Source organism: Mustela putorius, unplaced genomic scaffold (assembly GCF_011764305.1).
Source record: "Mustela putorius furo isolate JIRA1106 unplaced genomic scaffold, ASM1176430v1.1 tig00000580_pilon_pilon_pilon, whole genome shotgun sequence".
NCBI lineage: Eukaryota > Metazoa > Chordata > Mammalia > Carnivora > Mustelidae > Mustela > Mustela putorius.
The window spans coordinates 8926605-8952572 of NW_025421423.1; the positions used below are offsets into that span (position 1 = coordinate 8926605).

The 25968-nt window shown below is 35.6% G+C and overlaps 1 protein-coding gene across 1 annotated transcript; it reads left to right on the forward strand.

Moving 5' to 3' along the window:
• The first annotated feature begins 11648 nt into the window (after positions 1 to 11648).
• LOC101673455 (olfactory receptor 13C8) lies at positions 11649 to 12608 on the forward strand. Its single transcript, XM_004747894.1, has one exon. It carries the CDS (start codon positions 11649 to 11651, stop codon positions 12606 to 12608), a length of 960 nt encoding a protein of 319 aa, XP_004747951.1.
• The last annotated feature ends 13360 nt before the right edge of the window (positions 12609 to 25968 follow it).

Genomic DNA, 25968 nt, shown 5'->3' on the forward strand with positions numbered 1-25968 from the left:
CAAAAGAAATAATCAACAAAATGAAAAGGTAACCTATGGAATGTAAGAAAATATATTTGAACTGTATATCAGATAAGAAGCTAATGTCCAAAATATATAAAGAAGTCATACAACTCAACAACTAAAAAAATCTGGTTTTAAATGGGCAGCAGAACTGAATAGACTTGTGGGGGGGGGTATGACATTTATTAGAGATGATTGGATATAATTCTTTTTAAAAATTAACATATAATGTATTATTTGTTTCAGGGGTACAGATCCGTGAATCATCAGTCTTACACAATTTACAGCACTCACAATAGCACATTAAATAGACATTTTTCCAAAGAAAACATAGAGGTGGCCCATAGGAATGTGAAAAGATGCTCAATAGCACTGATCATCAAGGAAATGCACATCAAAATCACAGTAGGATATCACCTCATACCTATTAGAATGGATACCTTCAAAAAGATGGGAAAACAAGTATTGATGAGGATGTGGGAAAAAAAAGAAACTTTGTCTACCATTGGCAGGACTGTAAATTCCCCAAGCCACAAGGAAAACAATATGGAGATTCCTCAAATATACAACTACCATATAACCCAGCTATTCCACTTCTGGATATATACCCAAAGGAAATAAAAACAAGGTTTCAAAAAGATATCTGCACTCCAATGCTTATTATAGCATTATTCACAGCAGCCAAGATATGGAAACAACATTTAGTGTCTATCAAACCAATAAATGGATAAGGAAGATATGGTAGAAATATAGAATGGAATATTACTCAACCACAAAAAAGTAGGAAATCCTGCCATTTGGGGCACCATGGATAGACCAGAGGGGCATTATGGTAAGTGAGATATGTCAGATACAGAAAGACAAATACTGTATGAAATCACTTAGGCCAAACCCCTAGAAACAGAAATGGAATGATGGTAACCAGCAGCTGTAGGGTAGGGAAATTGGTGAAATGTTGATCAGGGGGTACACACTTGCAGTTAGAAGATGAGTAAGTTATGGGGATCTAATGCACAGCATGTGATTGTAGTCAACAATACTGTATTACATATTTAAAAGTTGCCAAGAGACTTAGTCTTTAAAAAAAAAAAAAGATTTTATTTATGTATTTGACAGAGGGATGGTGGGGGGGAGGGAGAGAACCTGAAGCAGACCCCACACTGAATGCAGGGCCTGAAATGGGGCTTCATTCCTCAACCATGAGATCATGACCTGAGCTGAAACCAAGAGTTGGATGCTTAGCCAAGTGAGCCACCCGCATGCCCTAAGAGACTAAATTTTAAATGTTCTCACCACACACAAAAAGACAGTCATATGCTGTGATGGAGGGGTTAGCTAACACTATAGTAGTTTTCATGGTATAGCATAAAAGTGTATCAAGTCAACTCCATGTACATCTTTAGCTCACAGAACATTATATGTCAATTAGAAATGTAGATAGCACATAAAACATACATATTTCAAGTTTTTAAGGCTGAAGGGACAGAGAAAGAGACTAGGGAAAGAGGACTCAAGTTTCGTGTTCTTTCAGGATCCTTTCTTCTTCAGTGGTTCTTCAGTGAAAAGTACTATTCCAATATTAAAGTTAAATAATTTCCTAGTATACAAAATATAGAGTGGCATTTGAGGAACTAAATGTATATGGCAAAATTGCCTATCTACCTACAAATATATATTCTGAGCATCCACAATGCTGAAGGTACATCTTGAGATGGTGCTGTGATACAGAAAAATAAAATAAAAAGTCTTCTGCCATTAAGTAGTTTTAAGTCCCATACACATATCATGGGCAATAAACAACATCTTCTTGTCCCTCACTCAATCTTTAAAATGAAAATAATAGAATGTATCTCATATGATTATAATAAGGATTAGTTAAATTAAATACATGTTAAGTGCAGGAGAAATAACTCTCCCCCACTCAGTTGCTTGTATCATTATCTGTCAATAAATATTAGATACCTGAAGAGCATAATTTGCAGCATTTAGAGTGAACCAAAGAAGAAATACGTAGAAGGCTATGTAGAAATTACCAACTTGACAAAATAGGCTTGTCTAAAAAAGCTTTCACAGAAAAATATTGAGAAAGGAAGCTTCATTTCTGGGGTGAAAATTGAGTTAAAATGCAAACTTTAGTTATTAAAGTCAAAGAGGAATTGTTTTTAATAAAAGGTTACATTCTGCTACATATGTTTCAAGCTCAACTTGACACTAGAGAGGAAATAAAGTTCATTTTTAACATTTTATTGATATTTAGCTATCAGTTTAAATTGTTTACATTCTTCTAATCTAAATTTCCTGCACTCATTGCAGAGTGGGGATGCAACATTCTAATTCATGGTAGTATGCTGGGAAGCACATTAGGTATTTGAAAATACTGTACAAATGAAGGCACTTTATAATATTAATCATGGGAAGTGTTCAGATAATATATAAGTACTATTTTTCTCTTTGAGTCTTTTTTAAAAGATTTTATTTATTTATTTATTTGACAGAGACAGACACAGTGAGAGATGGAACACAAGCAGGGGGAGGGGCAGCAGGAGAGAGAGAAGTAGGCTCCCCACCAAGCAGGTGGCCCAATGTGGGGCTCAATCCCAGGACCCTGGGATCATGACCTCAGCCAAAGGAAAACGCTTAAGGACTGAGCCACCCAGGTGCCCTCTGTTTGAGTCTTAAAATTATCAAATACTGTGGTAATGTAGATGGTGATATACATTTCTTATTTTGAGTTGTATGACAACAAAAATATACCAATTATATGTTATAATTGGATCCAACTACATTTTCCCTGGAGTTTTGAAGTTTTTAATCCTTCATGTTTACATTCTTAACATTACTCTTTTGCAAATATCGGATCCTTCTGTGACTTGTCCCAAAAAGAATTTAAACTGCCTACTGGGTTAATGGCTGGTCTTTTGGAGAATGTTTCCAGGGCTCAAAATGTAGACACACACTTAGATAACCACAAAGGCCTTCAGAATTTACAGATCATCTTACATATTTTTTTCTGATATTGAACTAGAAACTGGGCCTGAGAGTGAGAATATTTTAAATAGACTCACCTACCAGCTTTATCAAAGGAATAAACTACTAGTAAATTGAAATTTGAAGAAAATAATTACAAGCATCCTACTTGCTACCTAAATCTCACTACTATTCCCTCACTTGATCCTGAAAATTATTACATAAACAGGAAAAGTAGAGAGCACTACTTGAGGCTATGAAGCAAAGCAACTGTTAAGTAAGAAGACTAAACTCAAATCAAGGAAAGGAAACCATTCCTCAAGCTCAAAGGTACATAAATGACATTATATTTCACCTTCTTTTCTTGTAAATTTCTTTCAAATTATGGGTAAGATATCAATTTTATATGCTTTAACTGGATATATCTAATTTTTCCATCTGTCAAGCTTTCATTTAGTGTCATAAGGCTTTACATTAAATTTTAGACAATTGCTGAGTAATTTTCACAACAAAGCTCTTAGGTAGGAACTGGCTTTATTTAAAGAAGGAAAAAAAGAGGTTCCAAATCTTTGGGTTTCAAATCTAAGCACTTTAAAATAAAATTCAGTGTTCTTTTGCCACACCTGCCTCTTCAAAAACATTTATTCTGCCTTCCCTTCACTCCTCACAGCAGACAGTTTGAGAACAATAGATGCCTCCATTTGGTGTTCTTTAATTGTTAAAGACAGCATTGCAGAACAGGTGCGCTGCAGCCAAGCAATTTGAACATTGTTGGACCTATAATATGCTGGAAAAAAAAAATTCTCTATCCCAAACGTGTGGAATTGCAATGCAATTATTGACCAACTTCCACAGTTACTATGATCACATTTCTTAAAATTTTTTTAAATAGTTGAGATATCATATCACCTGTATTTGAAAATAATTGTTATTTATCATATGGTTTCACTTATTTGTGGAGCATAACAAATAGCATGGAGGACAAGGGGAGATGGAGAGGAGAAGGGAGTTGAGGGAAATTGGAAGGGGAGGTGAACCATGAGAGACTATGGACTCTGAAAAAGTCTGAGGGTTTTGAAGGGGCGGGGGTGGGAGGTTGGGGGAACCAGGTGGTGGGTATTAGAGAGGGCACAGATTGCACAGAGCACTGGGTGTGGTGCAAAAACAATGAATACCGTTACGCTCAAAAGAAATAAAAATTTTAAAAAAATTGTTGAATTCCAAGTAATTGAGACAAAAATATGATTTCTATATCTAACTCTATAAATACAAATAAATTTACACTACCTCTTCCATGAACCCTTTCTGAAAGCCCCTTGGATCAGGATCATTGTAATCAGTACCTCCTTTATCCTAATGCCCCTGAGTTTCAGAGTGAGTTTTGACTTGAAAATAGATTGTGTGTGAGCAAAACTCCACCACAGGTCCCTTAAACCTGTCTTGTTTTGATTACTAGTGACTTGGATTAATCTTGGCTAACAGTAATGTCCCAGAAAAAAAAAAAAATCTGAGCATCTACTCCCTCTGTTCCTACATTGTGCTAAATGCTTTAATTTGTAGCAGAAATTCAGCTTGTAGATAAAATCTGCAGTTGTCAGATTCTCAATATGTTAGTCATACTGCTTGGATTCCAAGTTTACTTAAGTTAGCCTCTCTCCAATTATCACTAAAACCAGTAAGATTAACATAGAACACATTTCTCTAAGATGATACAGTGTTTCAGAATGTGAACTTTATAGCCAATCCTACCATTGTTAATTAAGTATAGGACACTAATTGAGTCATTTAACTTCTCTCAGCATTGCTTTCCTCCTTTCTAAAATGAAAAGGCAGTAGTATAGGGCAATTCCTTTGAAGCTTCAAAATTACAAAATCATAAAGGAAAAAATTAAGTTGTTTAAGAAATACTTGAAATATTTTTATAAAGAACTATCCTATGGTCTTGAGAAAAATAGATGTTATACTTACTTCATTTGCTCACCACCAAGTCTAGTTATACTGCCTACCACACACAAGGCTACTGCTAAGTAGTGATTGAGCATTTGGATGTTACATTCATCTTGCAAAGAACTTTCACTGTATCATATCATTGGATTCTTTTATTAAATGTATGATGAAACTATTGGTAACTTTATGAAGAAACCTACAATCTGAAAAGTAGTGTAGCCCTCACCTACCTAGCATGTGAATCAGGTGCCCTCAGAATGCAATTTTGAGTCTCACTGTCTTTTAGTTGCTACTAATTATGATCCAAGGAAGAATCAAATGTGTTTTAAGTTCCTACTCTATACTATAAGCTTAGCATATGTGATCACAGTTAAACTCAGAACATGCTCCCCAATATATGTGAGCACACAGTTGCTGAGGGAAGCTAGAAAATTAGCATAATGTTGCAGAGCTCATAAGAGATGCAGTCAAGATTTCTTTCAGCTCATATACATTTAACTACCATTGCTTACAATGCCCAGCATATCCTGGGACAACTAAGGGTAAAGTGAAAACAAAATGGATGTGTCTTTTTCACCTAGTGAGTAATACCTTAATAAACACTTCTGGAAGAGAAATTTTCTAGGGATGGAAAATTTTCTAGGGGAGGATAAGCTCTTAAAAAAAAAAAAAGCATGAATAGAAGAAGGGTTGGGTTCCTATGACCCACAGGGAATCAATCTTTTAATTTATTAACTGGAATGTTTTACTTTTCCTCTGGGTATCTGTTGAAGTGCCCTTCATACTCAGAAATGAAAAAGAAAATGGAAAAACCCAGGCAGAATGAGCCTGTTGTTATTACTTTGGTTAGTTTAATAACTAAAGCAATCAGTTAAGACCTAGCTGTGAAAGACCCAACAGAGTATTCGTCTCACCTCAAAGGGAAGCTAGATGCACTTTAATTTTCACAGACTATTACAGGACCAAGCCAAGAACCCAGAGGAAATGGGAGGATTGTGCCTTTGCCAAGGGAAATAAAACTTTATGATACCAATTTGACCTAAAATGAACTATTATGTTTCTAATTCCAAAAGACTAATCTTGAGTCAGGGTCACTACAAGCTGGAGGAGGAGCCAATCAATGATTGCCCTGAAAAACAATGATTACAGACCTACCAAGCACACAGGTCACAGTACCATAGTAGTGAGAAAAGTACATGATCTTGAAGAATGCCTCTATGTTAAAATTTTTTTCTGTGTTTTCATCCTTAATATCCCCTGGAAAAAAATCCCAAAGGTTCTCAAGTTCCTGAAGAATAAATTTTAATTCCTTAATGCTACATTTAATATATATCAAAAATGGCAAATCTTCCTTCCTTTTTTTCTGTCTTTTTTTGAATACTGTACCCTTATACACTGTTTTCTTGCCTAGAAGCCCAGCTGACACATTTTGCCTCATGCTATTACCTAAGACTTTTTCCTGCCAGCTCATCAAGGCCAAATTCAACTGACAAGATACAATATCTTATACAGGCTCTTTCTCAGATAATCTCTTCTTTGAAGTCTGTTTCTACTTTCTTTTGTAGTTTGAATAAAATGTGTATAATGACTGAGGCTTCCCCCAGGGAAGCCTGGTTTCCTACCAACAGAACTCACTACTGTGGTGTGGTGTGGTGTGGTATGCTGTGGTTTTATCAAGGTCCACATTCTATTCTTTTGCCCCATAGACTCAAAATTGATTGGTTAAAACAAGAAGAGGCTGGATCTCACTCACAGGGGTTGATTACACTCACTCACAGATCCTACTATGAAGCAGAGTACTATGCTTTACAATGAGAAACAGAATGGCTGATAGAGAGCAAACCACTCAACTCCTCTGCTCAGTCCATTATTTCTTTCTACACAAGTGACCTGGATGGCCAGCTTCTCATTCTCATCAGAATGGAAACCTGAACCAGATCAAGGGAGTCATTTATGTGAATAGTATACTTAGTGGAATCAGGCTAATAGGAATTCCAGATTCATCTGTCTCTACATTAAGGACACTTACCAAGGGCACCACAAGACTTGGAATCTCTCAGATGAGTACTGCCTCTCACTGACCCTGGGACTTCATTTCATTCCCCATTACTGACCAACCATTTTATGCTTGACTTTTCCTTAGCTAGAATTAAAACTTCATTGTGTAACCAAACTTTAGTCTATTTTATTTTCCTTTTAAGTGCCTTAATTTTTTCCCTCCAATCGAGGGAAAAAAAAAAAAAACAAACTATCCCTCCAATAGTTTTTATGAAATCAGAAGTCAATTTTCCTTTATTTTTACATTTATAATAGTTCCCCTCTATTAAAACTATACTTTTTTTAAAAATCAGAGCTCCTTCATTGTCATATGCTCTATATTGTTCTCTATGATTTTTATGTGTTTTTACTTGTTCCCTTTAAACTTAGGCTTTAGTTAATCATACTCCTCTGTATTTTACATTATTTCCCTCTATATATTATTTTCTTCAGCCTTTAAAAAGCTTCCTGTATTCTCCCATAACCACTGATTCCACAAAAATTTGTTTGATTTGTCCCTAAAATGCAGGTACCTTGTAAAATACGTATCTTAATTTATATGTAAATTTTATTGTGCCATATATCACAATACAGCTTACTTTTCTTAAAGATTTATTTATTTATGCGGGGGGGGGAGAGAGAAACCTAAGCAGACTCTGTGCTGAGTGCAGAGCCCAACTCCAGGCTCAATCTCAAGACCCTGAGATCATAACCTGAGCCAAAACCAAGAGTCAAACAGACTGTGCCACCCAGGCACCCCTACTGCTTACTTTTTAAACACTTCTTCAGAGATGTATTTATATTGCTCTGTGGAGCCCAGTTCATTTGCTGTAATTTCTACAGAGTGTTCCATAATGCATTTTTACATGCGATAGAACCATTACTCTGATGATGGGTATCCAGGCTTCTCCAACCTCCTTTTGTCACAATCCAATGACGAGCATCCTCATGCTTATCTCCTTATAGTCTTGAGCAAGAACTTATCTGGAACATATTTCCAAGACTAGAATCATTGGGTCCAATACAACCAGAGAGTTTTCTAGTATACTAGTGTACACTCCCAACAGAATCTAATTCCCCATATTCTTGACAACTTTAACTATTATCTTCTTTTCTAGTGAACATGAATTATATGTTATGGCTGTTTTAATGAGCATTTTTCTGATTTTCAAAGTGTGAGAATCCCTCCATATATTCATTAGCCACTTAGGAAATACCTCCCATGAATCACTAATTCATATCATTTGACCAGTTATCTGTTGGTTAAAGCTTTACCTTTTGGGTTAGCAAAAGAGCTTTTGGTTTTTGTGATTTTTCTTTGTTTCATTTGTATATTCTATCAAGAGGGTTACTTGTCAGTTTTAGATATTGCAACTCCCTTCTATAGTTCACTAACTTTATCTTTGATGCCCTTTAATGAATTAAGTCCCCCAAGTTTTGCTTCATAGTTTATGCCATTTGTATTTTGTTTTAAAAGGTTTTTTCCTCCACTATAAGTTCACAAGGATTTCCTAAATTGTCTTTTATTAATTTTGTAATTTCTTTTTTTCACCTTTAAGTTTTTAGTTCACCTGGTTTCCACTTTTATGTATGGTAATCCAAGGATCTAATTTTACCTTTTTTCCATACATAAAGACATTTTCCTAACACGACCTACTAAGCTGTCACTTCCTCATTGCTTTGGGGTGACAATATTATGATTTATCAAATTCCTGTATATACGTGTCTATATCTGAGATCTCTTTTCCAATGGACTATTTAAATGTCCTTGAGCCATTATCATAATATTTTTATCACTGTAGCTTTGCAGTGTGTTTCAAATATGGATGCTTCCTTTATTTTTCCTTTATAAAATTAAGTTGTATACTTTTATTCTTCCACATAAATTTTAGGATGAATACTCACATTCCTCAAAAAATTTTAACTAAACTTTTGAATATATTTAATTAAATGTATAGACTAATTTAGGAGAAAATGGCAGTCTTGTTATTTTTGGCAGTCTTATATTTTTATCCCATATATTTTATATGATTTTGATCAGAACTACCAAGTCTATGTAAGAGTGGGCATCTGTATCTCATCACAGATCATAAGAATGTATAAACTGTTTCAATTATTAGTCAATAATAATTTATATAGGTTTTTGGTACATAGTTTTCTCTCAAGATTAAGAAGTTATCTCGTGTTTGTGAAATTTCAAATAGTTGATATGAAAATTATGAATTGACCTCCACCAAATTTATTTCCTGCACCTCTTGAAATAGTTACTTTTAATTGTCTCTAGACCATTTATATCATGATTTATTTGTGATGTTTACCAAATATTTACCAAAATGTTTTAAATATTTTATTTATTTATTTGACAGACAGGGATTGCAAGTAGGCAGAGAGGCAGACAGAGAGAAGGGGGGAAGCAGGCTCCCTGCTTAGCAGAGAGCCTGATGCAGGGCTCAATCCCAGGACCCTGAGATCATGACCTGAGCCAAAGGCAGAGACTTTTAACCCACTGATCCACCCAGGCGCCACCAAATGTTTATGGAATAATAATTCTTGCTTCTTTGGATTGTTATATATAAAAGAATTTATATATATATATAAATATATATATTTATATATATTTATATATTATAAAAGAATTTATATATATATATAAATATTTATATATATTTATATATTATATATTTATATATATTATATATATAGATTTATGAATAAAAGAATTTATATATATATAAATATTTTTATATATTATATATAAATATTTATATATATATTTATATATATATAAATTCTTTTATTCATAAATCTATATATATATAAATTCTTATATATATATATATCTGGCATTGAGTAATCAATACATAAACTACTATTTTAGTATTGTTGTTTCTAATAAAACTATTAAAATGCAGACTATTAATATTACTTCTAACTCACTATATTGGTGGTTTTCAAACTATGCCCCTTAGAAACCTCTTAAACCAAACTGAGTTCGGAGAAAAAGTAAATAGGGTATGAAAGGAATAGTACTTTGTCTTCTTTAGCAAATCAGTGTAACTCCAATCAGAGAAAATTCCTTCTTTCCTTTATATGCTATGCTTCTGTATAAATTTGGTTTGCTAAAACATAATGGCTACATATCACTGGTTTAGTTACATGTGTACACTTTGAATGAAAGCACTATTATTACAGAGGATCTCTCAGTGATAGTCCTTGTATGAGGTGAAAATAAACAAATTAAGTGGACCTACAATATATAACATTATGTCTCTCTATTCATGATAAAATTGGCTTTGTAAGTATTTTCAATTTATTTCTGTTAAAAACATTTATTTGAGCACATTTAAAAAAAAGCAGTTATTCGAACACGGAGGACATGGGGAGATGGAGAGAAGAAGGGAGTTGAGGGAAACTGGAGGGGGAGATGAACCATGAGAGACTATGGACTCTGAAAAACAATTTGAGGGTTTTGAAGGGGCGGGGGGTGTAAGGTTGGGGGTACCAGGTGGTGGGTATTAGAGAGGGCACGTATTGCATGGAGCACTGGGTGTGGTGCATAAACAATGAATTCTGTTACACTGAAAAGAAATTAAATTTAAAAAATGTAAAAAAAGAGTTATTTGAAATATGACACATATTTCAGCACTGTATTGAGGTAGTTACTGTAGTAATATAAAGATATGTCCCTCTCTTCAATGAAGCCACTGTCCTCAATGAGGCTTTGTGCAAATATGTCACCAGCAGACCCAAATAAGCTCTGAAAAGTGATTTGATTATACAGGACAGCATTGTAACTTTGATGGTCCCTGCGTACTTTTGCCAACATGGGCCCTTTCTCTCATGAAATAATATGAAAAGTTATATTTTACAACTATTTTGATATAAAGATAAATATACTAATATACTAAAGGTCAAAAGTTTATTGTGTTATTCAGATTTTAAAAGAAATAAAAAGTTTTGTATAGGTTTCTAACAGTATGGTAGGCCTACAGTGCCTAGTGGATAAGGTGGCCCTGCAGCTATGGGTTGAAAATTCAGATACATATACAATCCCATCAGGTACTATTAATGAATGAAATCAACTGAGAATAACATGTTAATTGGCAACTAATATTCACCTTCAGTGACAAGCAGATAAGAGAGAAAGGAGGGCAGTCTGGTGGAATGGAGAACATGCTTCAGATCCAATGCATAATTCGTAACTGAGCTCCAAGATGGAAATAGGTATAATGATTTAAAATATTATAATTTATTTGAAGACAAGCTGAAAATACACTTTTAAACCATATCTCCTGCTTGTAAAATGTTGATCTCTGGTTCAAATTTAAAACAGTGCTGAAAAGACTGTCAAACAAAACACATCTCTCTGCTGCATCCAGGCTATAGACCACTGACTTGCAGTCAATATGTTAAGAGGAAGAATTAGTAGGAATAGCAATAAACTGGTTTGGGATCCAAATGTCCTATAATCAAATGTACTCTCTCTTAACCCTGAGAAAACCAGGTTAAGATTCTTGCTCTGGTGCCCTTGGTTTTCAGTGAGAAATCTGCCATAGACTTATACTGTTACATCCAAATATAGAACAGCAGTAACACAGAATATGATTCTTAAAAGATGTAGCTCTTGCAGATACTGCATTAACAAATTCCTATTCTACCACCTAGAGTGCTTTTGGAGAAAGATTATATGCCAAATGGAAAGGACCAATGATTCCATGATGACGGAATTTGTCCTTGTTGGGCTTTCTGCCCACCCAAAGCTCCAGACAGTTTTCTTTGTGCTAGTTTTGTGGATGTACCTGATGATCCTTCTGGGAAATGGAGTCCTTATCTCAGTAATCATCTATGATTCTCACTTGCACACCCCCATGTATTTCTTCCTCTGTAATCTTTCCTTCCTGGACATTTGTTACACCAGCTCCTCTGTCCCACTAATTCTTGACAACTTTCTGACAGTAAGGAAGAGGGTCTCCTTTTCTGGGTGCATGGTGCAAATGTTTCTCTCCTTTGCCATGGGGGCCACAGAGTGTGTGCTTCTAGGTATGATGGCACTTGACCGCTATGTAGCCATCTGCTACCCACTGAGATACCCTGTCATCATGAGGAAAAACGCCTACATGCCCATGGCAGCTGGGTCCTGGGCCACTGGGCTTGTTGACTCAGTGTTGCAGACATCTCTCGCAATGCAGTTACCATTCTGTGCTAATAATGTCATTAACCATTTTGTCTGTGAAATTTTGGCTATCCTAAAACTGGCCTGTGCTGATATTTCAATCAATGTGATCAGCATGGCAGGGTCAAATCTGGTTGTTCTGGTTATACCACTGCTAGTTATTTCTATCTCTTACATTTTTATTGTCACCACTATTCTGAGGATCCCTTCCACGGAAGGAAAACGGAAGGCCTTCTCCACTTGCTCCGCCCACCTAACGGTAGTGATTATATTCTATGGAACCATCTTCTTCATGTATGCAAAGCCCAAATCTAAAAGCTCTGTTAGTGCTGATAATCAAGACATCATTGAGGCCCTCATCTCTCTCTTCTATGGAGTAATGACTCCCATGCTCAATCCTCTCATCTATAGTCTGAGGAACAAGGATGTAAAGGCTGCTATGAGGAACATGCTGAGTAGAAGAAACTCTGATGGAATATGAGGACCGATTTACACTATGTGAATGAGTATCCAGAGCTGCTGCAGACACAAAATTTGAAAAGAGAAAATTACACGTGAAAACGAATTCAAAATCATCTGACAGAAAAATTTTGGTGGCTGTTGTTACTGTTAGCTTTTTGTTTTAACTATAGAAACAAAACGTGTTTCTGGTTTTAAAATACTCATATGGAAATGCAAAAAAAAAATCTCTTTAAGAAACCCAGGCAAAATATAGTCACTCTGAAACCTTCAGAAAGTAATACAGGAAAAAGGTGTACTAAAAACACCTGAAACTAATATAATACTGTACGTTAACTAACTGGAATTAAAATAAAAACTTCAAAAAGAACATAATAGTACTGAAATGGAAATATACAATAAAGAAGTAATTACTAAGTTTTAAAAAAGGTGTACTAAAATACTCTGTAACCTAAAATAAGCACATTTTAATTAATTATGCAAAAAGAATACTGATTGGCTGATTGGAAAATGGCATATTCTATATTCATTTTTAACTTATTCATTATTTATTATTTGCGTCCACCCTATAAGCTTTTTGAAAATAAGAACTTGTCTGTTTATTACCCTACAGCAACCCACAGACCCAGAATAGATCCTGGCACATAACAGATGCTTGATAAATATAAGTATTTATTTTAATAAATAAATGAATTGTATCTTATATAAGAGTAGGAATGTATGTCTGTGGTATATGAGGTAACAAGGCTTATTCAAAAAGAAAGCTGATTCATTGTTTTATTTTCAAAATAAACTGTATAGGTTTTGAAATATGAACTCCCCTAAGAGTTAAAATGTTGCCTTTTGTTTTCTATGAGATGACTATCACAATACAGAAGAAGAGGTTTTTGTTAACTAGCTCTCATAAGTTATCTGGATTTGGTATATAATGAGACTAGGGTAACTAAAAGAGTCCCCTGGTCATGCAGCCTAAGTTTTAACATAGTAGAATGGAGGTGACATGGTAGCACAGTTCCTCTTCGACTTTGACAAGAGACCAGGTTGTAATGAGAACTACTTTCCTACTCTGCATTGGATCACATAGTTCCTGAACAGTAAGAAAACTAGACAGAACTGGTAATTGCAATAAAAGGATAAGAAGTAACAAAAGACATTGGGGAGGGTATGTGCTTTGGTGAGTGCTGTGAAGGGTGTAAACCTGGTGATTCACAGACCTGTACCCCTGGGGATAAAAATATATGTTTATAAAAAATAAAAAATTTTTAAAAAGTAACAAAAGAAAAAGATTCAAGTTGCTCAATAAACTAAAGGGCTACAGGGTTTGGTGTTGGCAATAAGACAAAAATGGGCCAAAACTCAGATGATCTCTAATGACTAAAAAGAGGACAGGCAGTGCCAATGTGAGGACAGAAGCCCCATTTCCATGAAGCAAGTATGTCACTGATATGAATAGAAGAAAGCATTCCTTTTATCTAAGCCCTTTGAAGAGCCTATGGGATTTGAAATATAACACACAAGTCTAAAGTAAGACTATAACTACTAAATTCTAAGAGTAAGTCCATAACATCTTCCTTTCTTGTGAATGGGTAATTAAGGTTACTTCATAAAATTAATTCATGGGCAGTACTAAATAGTGCCTTGAACATTTTAAACATCCAATAAACATCGGTTGTTTTATTAGAACTAGTGTTGAGTGAATTTAAATATATCGGAAAGCTTTGAACAGGCACAAGATTTTCATTCTTATTTTTTATGGAGTAAATTTTAATACTATTAAACTACTGTCTCTCAACTTCAAATCCATTTTTCTATGCTCCATTTTGTGTTAGGACTGGGTCACTGAAAACCAATTTCTCCTTTACTAGCGAGCTTCCGTTAAATTCTTCCCAAAGAGTTACTGGAGAATAGAAGGCTGGCTGATGACAGGGGCTCTGAGCTTCCCGGTCTGTTGCTTGTTCCTGTCAGCATCATTCCAGGTATGGGTCTTCACCATGACAATGGCAGTCCTTTAGCTGCTTCCAGTATTACTTTCAGTTTTCTTTTTTTCTCTATAACCCAGAAGCAGGAGCCTACCAGTGCCACCTCCTCAGAGGTTTCGATCTGTCACGCAGCTTTTACTTCTGGAAAATGAATCTTCATATCAAATGCTTAAGTCTGTCTTGAGGTATCTTTAACAGCAGTAAATAGTCAGTTCTCTGCCTGAGAACTGTAGTGAAGCAGATAGAGCATAAACAGTGTATTTGGTCAGAATGTGATTTCCATACACAAATAAATAACAGAAGGTACTGGGCAAGACATTTGTGTCTCTATGGTTGGTTTCTTGTTTCTAAAATGTAGATTATGAAAGTTTCTGTACTATGTTCCAAAATAACATAGCAGTAGTCATATACTCTATGAAAGGAGAACATTGAGTGGTTCACTGATTCTAAGATACTTGTGAGAAAGGATAAACTTAGAGAGAAAAAGAAACATAAATATAACTCTTTTCTTTTTTCTCACCAATGAAATTTTGCCATATACAATGACATGGAGAGAGCTAGAGAGTATAATGCTAAGTGAAATAAGTTAGATAAAGACAAATACCATATGATTTCCCTCGTATGTGGAATTTACGAAAGAAAACAAATGAGCAGGGGAGGGGGGAAGAGAGAGAGGCAAACCAGGAAACAGACTCTTAAAGATAGAGAACAAACTGATGGTTACCAGAGGCGAGTTAGGTGGGGGGATGGGTTAAATAGGTGATTGGAATTAAGGAATTCACTTGTGATGATCACTGGGTGATGCATTGGTGTGCTGAATCACTATATTGTACATCTAGATCTAAAATAACATTATATGTTAGCTATATTGGGATTAAGATTTTAAAAAAGAAATAAATGGACAGAAATGCTAAAAAATAATAGTAAAATAAAATTTATCAAACATAGAATAAACAGTTTTTTGAGTGAAATGCTTATACTTAAATTCCGATAGGAAACTTGGCTAGAGAAAGAAGGAAGCAAAAATAAAAAGAAGGTAAGGATATGGAATTATCTAAGCAATTTAAATGCAAAGTCAATGTGCAAGCCATTGTGCTATACATTCATGTTATTATTTCTTACTAAATCTTCACAATAATATATATTCTTGCTTTCAATTTAAAGATGAATAGACTAAGACACATAGTAGTTAAGATCATACAGATTCTAAGTGAGAAACCTAGTTTTCAAACCAGAGCCTTGACTATAAAAACATAAATGTCCTTACTGCCTACTGGTCAGAAGGGAAATATCTTGAAACCCAGTTGCATCTGAATCAGGAAAACTAATCCAAAGACATCAGAGGACAAAAAAGTTAAGATATCTTAATTGGATTTATCCTTGGAATTTCTCTAAAGCTATTAACTGTATATATAGGTGAATTCAGGGGGCTATGATGATCAACTCTTCCATGATTATGGGAAAGGCCATGAATAAGACTTTGTCTTGAGCCCAGTATTGCAACCTCCTTAGAAACTCATTGATTCCTATACTTACATGTTATAGATGATATCACCAGGAACCAAGGGTTTCAACCAACCAGAAAACTGCTAAATAAACCTAGGGTCATGAGTTTTCGTTGTGATGCATTTTAGAGAAGATGAATTTTTAGGACACAAGAATTTTTAGTTTATCAAGGGAGGCAGAAGACATTAATGGACAAAATACTGAATATGTAGACTATTTAACTTTGAATCTCATCTCCACATCTACCTTATTAATCTATTAGCTATGCATATAGTTTAACTTCTCTGAACCTGTTTTCTCACTTTTTGTAAAGATTAAATATATCAGCTTATTCACCCACATGTTGCAGCGCTTATCTCAGTCTAGAAAAAGGGTCTCAGTTTGAAAAACCAAGGAGCCAGAGGAATAGGGAGAGTCTGACTATAACCAGGTTTTGCATGTGATGATTATGGATCACAGACTGATGGCATCTAGCCCGTATATGAAGCAAATTTAAACACCAACAATGGGCATTCAGTCTGATGATATAGATAGTGTGACTCTTGACACAAATATTACAGGTAATGTCTTCACAGTACGAGAAAAAGCAGGACAGCCATTACTAACTATACCCCAAATTTTAGAGAAGAAACAAAGTAAAACTACTGAAAGGAGGGCAAGTAGGCTGCTGAGGAGGTAGAAAGAGAGGCATGGCTATGTGGTGTCACAGATCACAAAAGGGAGAGTCTCAAGAAGTCTGAAAGGGAATGCTGCAACTCTAAGAAAAGAAAATGGAAATGTAGACATTGGCAATATTAGAGACACTAATGCAGAGAAGAGGGACTATAACCCACTTGGTTCAGGAATGGTTTCCGTAGGGCAGACTGGATAGCCAACCGTGGTACGTCCAAACTTGTGAGAGGATCAGTAGGATCCTAAACAAAGATGAAAGTGTAACACATTTACTAAGCCAAGATAGGAAATTCTTTTAACTATCCCTGGACAACTTCCATGAAGTTTCTAGAAAACTGGGAAAAGGAAGAACAAGCCCTCATTCCTGTTGTAGATTATTTAAAAAATGAAGCAACCATTTCAGTGACTAATGTTTTCTGTAGCTCAGGGACAAGAATACATTAAATGCCACTGATGTTGTATATATATTTAAACTTCATAAAACCCTGAATATATACATGATCTTATACAATAAGGAATGTGTAGTCCAAAAAAAAAAAATTTATACAAATTGCCCTAGGTCCTACAGCAAGGAAGTAGCACAGTGGGGACAGGAACACAGGAACACAAGTAAACAAACTGCAAATTTCATATATTTCTCATCACCCCATCATGTATTTCAATGTTTTTGAAACATCTTAACTATCCCTTCCTATCTATCCATCTCTTTAGCAAATATACAAAGGACAACTTCCAACACTACACGACCTCTAATTATTTAAACATGGGGATTCCAAAGAGGCCAATCGACCTAGGAAGACATTGTTTCTTTTTTACTTGTTATCTTACAGCCTGGTAATCTCTTCCCACAGGAATATAAAACACAGTCTGATATTTACACCCGAGCAGGAAACTATATCTCAGAGGACATCATTAAAAGTTGACTGACCTACTTCTGTCTGATAGCAAGGTACAATTAGGTTACATAGGGATGGGATCCCACATGGTTGCAACAGTCTAAAGTCAAGCTTGTTAAAGAAAGCTTGTAACTTTTTTAACAACACTCTTCCCTCCACAAGTTTTCTGGGGGGAATCTGGGACTGTTCCTAGGAGATTCATTTCTCCTCCTTAGTTACAACTAAACAGTAGAGTATATGAGTTCATCATGTGGAAAATTCTAAAAGTGGAATCATTTTATTCTGTGAAGACAAAGCACTCCTCTATGCCTTGCCATCACCAAGTCATTAATAAAATATAATTATACAGGTAAAGAATACATATTCTAATAAAAACATTGAGTTAGGGTCAGAAGTAATAAACTTCTAATGGTAATACGATATTATGGCATATGTATTTTGTTTAGTTACATAGAATTAAAGAGATGTGCCACAGTCCTCACTTGAACATATTGCTTTAGACCCAGTTTGCTCAAGTGTAATCACTGCATAGCAGTGAAGATATTTGAGTATGTGAGTCCCAAGAGACTTTAAGTCATACAGACAGTCCATTTTCATCCTGGGAAATTAATTGAAGGCCCATATAACTAATGTTATGATTTTTAAATCTTTTTTTTTTGTTTGAAAAATGGAATTTTTTTTGAAAATAGAATGATCTAACTTTTTAAATAAAGAGTACTTTTCCCCAATAGTCACGTAAATCCAGGACAACCATAGGGCAGGACACATAATGAAAAATCCTGAAACACCTAGAGTGGGATTCAGTAAGTATCAAGATTTTTTTCTAACTCAGAATTCACACACCCTATAATGACATCTAAATATGGCACAAGTTAAGTACTCAGCTCAGGACCAGTAAGATGAAAATAGCAAAAAAACAAAGGATGGTAAATTTAAAAATTTTTTTTTAATTTTTATTTATTTGTTTGACAGACAGATTACAAGTAGGCAGAGAGGCAGGCAGATAGAGAGAGAGGAGGAAGCAGGCTCCCCGCCGAGCAGGAAGCCTGGGACCATGACCTGAGCTGAAGGCAGCGGCTTTAACCCACTGAGCCACCCAGGTGCCCCAAGAATGGTAAATTTAAAAAAAAAATCACACTAATCAGCACATCTTTGTAACAGAACTATTCATCACATCAATTCAGAATCACTGAGGAATAATCATGACCATCCCCAAAGAGCAACCTGTTCTTCTAGGGTACTTTTGGGGGATATACATGAATAATTTGTTCATCTACAACTTGATAAGTGAACATCTATGACAGAAATTTTAATATGCAAATGTTCAAGATTTTTAAGAGTACCAATATGATAGATATTCATAAGATCATCAACCGAGAGAATATTGGTACTGAACATAATACAAATGAATCAATATTACCTAGCACCCAACAAACAAAAATTTATCAGTATTTGTCCCTTTGGCATCTGGTAGCATTGGACACGGGAATCTGCAGTGAGAAGGGAACTTGGCCATGGTCACCTGCCAACTCCTGTGTTCCTGCCATACCCTGCTCTCACCCGCTCCCACTCAACACAAAGCTCCAGAAGGAATAAAAGGTAGTACCTGGCTGCAATTGAAACCTTCACATACGAGCATGGGAATGAGAGCTCTGACCCTTGGAAGTATGAGCCCTGCTTATTCCAAATGTATTACATCTACTTTTATAGAAAAACTGCTGCATGTGAAAGTAAAGAACCTGCAGTCAGATGGCAGTACTCTCTCATTTTCAGACAAATTTCACTGTGTAGAAAGTAGTCCTCACAAGATATCAAGCTGTGGCCATTTCCCAGTTTGACTATGGATGTTAAACGAAGCCCTGACAAGAGATGATACTCAAAAAAGTAAGGCAAAGGCTACAACAAATCAGAACAGAAACCCAGTTGGAATGCATGTTAGGCAATAAGCACAGCGGCAGTTTGATCTGTATCACATTTTAAGAAGATCCACCATGCTATCTAGAGAACACATTGAAGGAAGGCAGAGTGAAAGCTGAGAGTCCAGTTAGGAACTATGACAGAAATGCCGTGTTAAGCAGGAGCTCATGACTTGTCTGTGTTATGCATTCCTGATCTTTGTGTCTCCCATGGTTTTTTGGTCTTCCAAAGTGCCTGGTGAGTTAAATTCACTTGAATATACTTATCAAGAAAAATAAGCCGCCTCTAATTTAGATGGAATTATCTTAAATCACTTGTCAAGGTTTTGTGTAATCAAATTCAGTATGTTATATAATTTTATCTCACACAAGCAATCTGTATTTCCCCCAACTCATCAAAAAATAGATTCCATTCTTTGGTGGCAGTGATTCACTTTGATGCTCTTTCTATTGATTTTTATAGCTTCATATTGAAGCAGAATGATTATATGTCTGCTCTATTTACCAAAACCAACTGAGAGTGATTATTTGTTGCATCAACATTAGGCAAACTATACTCAGATTCACTGACTCATAATCAAATACAATAATGTTAACTGTCTTCTATGGAGTGCCTATTAAATACCAAAAACCATGATAAGCACTTTTTATCACGTAACAGCCTAACAAAGTGGTTAAAATATTCACTTCACAACTCAAATAACTTACTCAAGGTCAACAGGGTATAAGTCAGGAAACTGAGGTCTAAACACATAGGTATTCAACTCCAAAGCAAAATGATTTCCGTAATAGCAAAATGCATATTTAAAATCATTGATATAATCAAAATAGCAAGTACATTTGCCAAATACCTAGTATGAATCCATATTAGGCTCTTCAAATGCATTGCCTTATTAATTCTCAGAATAACAACTATCCGGTAGGAAATTTTAAGCTCCTCATTTTATAGACATGGAGCCTAGGGTTAGAAAGATGAAGTGACCTCACTGAGGTCAGAGAGGTAGTGCTTCACAAAACTGGACTGTCTAATTCCAGAATCCAAAGTTCTCAACCATCTCGCTCTCTGCCTCCTAAATAACAAAAAATACCTTTCTCCTGGAGGGTCAGACAAAACCAATAACCAGAACGTAATGCATAGGAGAGGTCCTTATTTATCACAAAGATCCTCATAAACCTAAAATACTCTCTTCAGTACTACATGTTCTTCATTATTTTAACCAAACACATGGGGGAATGGCTGAAGGAACAAAGAACTGTAGCCTGGCACAAAAAAGACTCAGAGGGAGGCGGCTTAAGATGGTGGCATAGGAAGATCCTCAATTTACTCCCTCCCATGGACACTATAAAACATAACTACATATGATATAACTTCCTCTGAAAAAGACCTGTAAATTAGCTAAACAGCTCCTCTGCAGCAGAAGATAAAAAGGCCATGTCAAGGTAGGGAAAGTAGAGATGTGGTCTTACCAAAAATCTCACCACTTCTCTGCCCCTGTGTTGTGACCCACAACCAGAAAGGATATTACAAATGTAAAGTTTCTCTCTGAGAAGCAAGTGTTTGTGCCCCATATCAGGCATCTTAACTCTTGGGACCTGCAACAAAATAATCATCTCCCAAAACATCTGACCTTTAAAATCAATGGGGCTTATATCCAGGAGAATCAAAGGGCTATAGGGAACTAACACTGCTCTTAAAGGGCTTACACACAGACTTGCTTGCCCCAGGACTCAGTACAAATGCAGCAGGTTGAAAAGCACCTAGACTACATGTGAAGGAGATTCATTTACTAATCTTAGAGTGTCTGCCAGAGGGGAAGGAGCCTGTTAGGACTCTGTCAGGAACAAAGGCATAGGCGGACCCCATTTTTGCATTCTCCCTCTATCCTACAAACACTGGCACTTGCACTGCAATTTTTGTACTCTTCCACTAATCAGCTAGAGCTGTGGGTGGACCCTCTCCCTGTGACAAGCATCCCATGCTCACGCTTAACCCACAGTCCCAGTAAAGACAGTGGGTGTGCATAGCCCACATAGGGACACTCTTTATGTGCCTGGCTCTTGGTGGTCAGAGAGAATAGTGTTTCTGGGCCCTGTTGGTATGAAACTATTGGAGAAATGATTCTTGTCAGGCTACCACCTCCAGAATACTGCAGAGACAGAAAATCAAAACGTACTCCCAGTCTTCCTGTGAAAAAGGCCTATTTACTTGTCCTGGAGCTTCAGCCTAAGGGGCAGGCTTCAAGATGACCACACATCTAGAGGCTACAGAAGTATTCTCAAGGAACATGGGCCAGGGGATGCCATTTTTGCATTCTCCCTTGGCCCTGCCACAGTTTGCCACTACCTTCTGAAAAGGAGCTCATACAGTTGCCTGGAGCCCTTGTTTTTGCAACTATCTCCAACGAGACACCTCCAGATCACCTGTTCTTAAGGTCAGCAGAGTTTATAATGGCTGTCCCATAGGACTATATATATTTCCATAACTTAAATGTGGTACCTGAGGGGCTAGATTCCAATCAGACTGAAACTAGGGGCTGACAGAGATCCCTCCCTCTGGAACACTCAGAGGACTTGATTCTCCCTCAACAACTGGTATCTATCAAGAATATGCTTAGATATTCACAAAAGTTTGAGAGACAACCAAGAGGTAGGGCAAGGTTAAACAATAAGTTTCATCTCCTATATAAGGCCACTCCTTTAAGAATGGGAGAGATAGTTATTTCACTTAATCCATGGGGTGGGGAGGAAACAGAGAGTCAAGCAAAATGAAGAGACAGAGGAATACATTTCAAATGCAAGAGCAAGATAAAGTTACAGAAATAAACTGTAATGAAATAGAGATAAGTAATCTACTTGATAAAATAATGGTCATAAAGATGCTCAACAAACTCAGGAGAAGAATGGATGTGCACAACAAAAACTTCAACAGAGACAGAAAATATGAGAAAGTACCAAAGAGAAGTCACAGAACTAAAGAATGCAAAAAATGAACTGAAAAATACATTATAGAGATTCAACAGCAGACGAGATAAAACAGAATGAATCAGTGATCTGGAAGACAAGAAAGGGGAACTCAACAGAGCTGCAAAAAGAAAAAGAGTTTTAAGAAGTGAACATGGGTTAAGGGACCTATACTTCAATGTAAACCAGAATAACATTATCATTACAGAGTACCAGAAGGAGAAAGGGGGTGGAGAGAAGAAAATTCAATTGAAGAAATAATTCTGACAACTTCCTAGGGAAGGAAAGAGACATCCAGACCCAGGAAGCCCAGCAAGTTCCAAAGAATATAAACTCAAAGCGATCCACACCAAAACACATAATTAAATGTCAATATTTAAAGATAACAGAGAATCTTAAAAGCAGCAAGAGAAAAACAACTTGTTACATACATGGGAAACTCCATTACACTATCAGCGTAGTTCTCAGCAGAAACTGTAGGCCAGAAGAAAGTGGTATGATATATTCAAAGTGCTGAATGGACAAAAACTTCCAACCACGAATACTCTACCTGCCAAGGTTATCATTCAAAACTGAGGAAAAGAGAGAGCCCTTTCCAAACAAAAGCTAAAGGAGTTCATCACTACTAAACTGGGCCCACAGGGGGCACCTCAGTGGCTCTGTTGGTTAAGAGTCTGCCTTTGGCTCAGGTCATGATCCCAGGATCCTCGATCAAGCCCAGTGTCAGGCTCCTTGCTCAGTGGGGAGTGTGCTTCTCCCTCTCCCATCCTGCTCATGTGCTCACTCTCTCTCTCTCTCTCAAATAAGTAAATAAAATCTTTAAAAAAAAAAAATAAAACTGGGCCAAAAAGAAATGTTACAGGGATTCCTTTAAGCTAAAAAGAAAGGACACCAATTAGTAAGAAGAAAACATATGAAAGTAAAAATCTCACTAGTAAGGATAAATATATGTAAAAGTAGAGGATTAATTACTTAATGTGTATGAAGGTTAAAAGGTAAAAGTAATAAAAATAACTGTAATAATAGATACACAAAATAAAAAGATTGAGTGAAATATGACATCATAAATGTAAAAAGGGGAAAGTAGAAAGTAAAACTGTTATGCTTTAGAATGCATTCAAACTTAACTGGCTATCAACTTAAAATGAACTATTATATATATAGGCTATTATATGTTAGCCACACGGTAACCAGAAAGCAAAAAGCACTAGTAGATATACAAAAGATAATGAGAAAGGACTCTAAGCATTACACAATAGAAAATCACCAAACCAAAAGGGAAGAAAGCAAGAGAAGTAAAAAACAAACAAACAAACAAACAAAAATTGTAACTTTGTATGGTGGCAGAGTGTAACTAAGACTATTATGATCATTTTGCACTGTATGCAAATGTAAAATCATTATGTTGTATACCTGAAACATAATGTTGTATGTCAATTAACTTCAATAAAGAGAAAAAGACTCAGAAGCAGCAATTTTCTGTTTGTTTTTTTGAAATTTTTCAATTTCAAAAAAAAATATGAAAACTGTCATGAAAAAAGAGTATATACTTCTTGCTGTTCCACAAGGAAAGATGAGAGTTTCACACAGAGGGTACACATACAGTTAAATATGAAGAACTTTCTAATAATGAGGATTATCCAAAAATAACCTGTGTGGCTTCATAACTATCTAACTATCACTGGGTTTGGAGGCAACAGTAAGAGGAACATCAACCATACTGTAGATGTTTCTGTCATCTCATAAGGTTTAGAACTAAATTAATATAAAGATGACTTCCAGTTCTAAGATCCAACTATAAATGAATTTTGCTGTTTCACTTAGAATGATTATATTAGAGTATGCATTTAATTATCTCTATCTCCCCATTAATAATTCATTAGTCATAATTTACTATGAAAGTTACTGAGATTATTCTAAAAAATAAAATAAAATCATTCCTTTTAAAGAATAAGTTACATTATTACAGCATTGTTTATAATAGTAAAAAAAGAAAGCAAGACAAATGACCATTATTTGAGAATAGATTAAATAAATCTTGAGACATAAATATAATAGACTACCATGTAGCCATTATAATCATATTACCCATGTATTTGATGATATGTTAAAATGCTTATGATATAATGTTATGCATAAGAGAATGTAAATTACAGATAAAGGTAGAAATTTTGTGATCTATAATATACTTCTCCTGTTGATCTTTAAAAATATTTGAACCTGTATTTCTGAACCTATATTTTTCTATCAGCTATGTCCAAGTTCATCTCAATGTTGCCGTAGTGCCAGGTCCATGACAGGTGCCCGGTAAATATCTGATGAATGAATAAGGAGGAATGAATGAATGGGAGGGAATGAAAAAGGGAAAGCTGTGATGCATTTTTTAAAAAGTATTTTGGAAAAATTAGTTTATATTATTAAAATATCAATCTGTCCCAACCCTTAGACATAAAACAAAATAGTTTTCCAGGAAGGAGACAAACCATAAGAGACTCTTAATCTTACAAAACAAACTGAGGGTTGCTGGGGGGAGGGGAAAGGGAGAGGGTGATTGTTTTATGGATATTGTAGAAGGTATGTGCTATGGTGAGTGCTGTGAAGTGTGTAAGCCTGATGATTCCCAGACCTGTACCACTGGGACTAATAATACATTATATGTTAATAAAATTTTTCTTAAAAAATCAAGTCAAAAGAAAATTTCATTCATATTTTTTCAGGGATCATATGAAAATATTACCTCAATGAAAATTAAAATAACAAGGCAAAATTAAGAAGGAAAATCACAAGTTGGAAAAGTATTTGACAAAAAAATTGAAGAATGAAGTGTTAATCTATTAAGACTTCACACCTCAATGTAAGGCAGGAATCCTTCAGAATCCTAGAGAAGAACATAGACCTCTTCAACGTCGGCCACAGCAACTTCTTTCAAGATATGCCTCCAAAGGCAAAGGAAGCAAAAGTGAAAATGAATTTTTGGGACTTCATCAAGATCAAAAGCTTCTGCACAGCAAAGGAAACAGTCAACAAAACAAAGAGACAACCCACGGAATGAGAGAAGATATTCACAAATGACAATATAGAAAAAGGGCTGATATCCAGGATGTATAAAGAACTCCTCAAATTCAACACACACAAAACTCAACACACCCAAAAAATGGGCAGAAAAAATGAACAGACACTTCTCCAATGAAGACGTAGAGATGGCTAACAGACACATGAAAAAATGCTCATCATCACTAGCCATTAGGGAGATTCAAATCAAAACCACATTGAGATACCACCTTACACCAGTTAGAATAGCCAAAATTAACAAGGCAGGAAAAAACGTGTGTTGGAGAGGATGTGGAGAAAGAGGAACCCTCTTACACTGTTGGTGGGAATGCAAGTTGGTACAGCCACTTTGGAAAACAGTGTGGAGATTCCTTAAGAAATTAAAAATAGAGCTTCCCTAT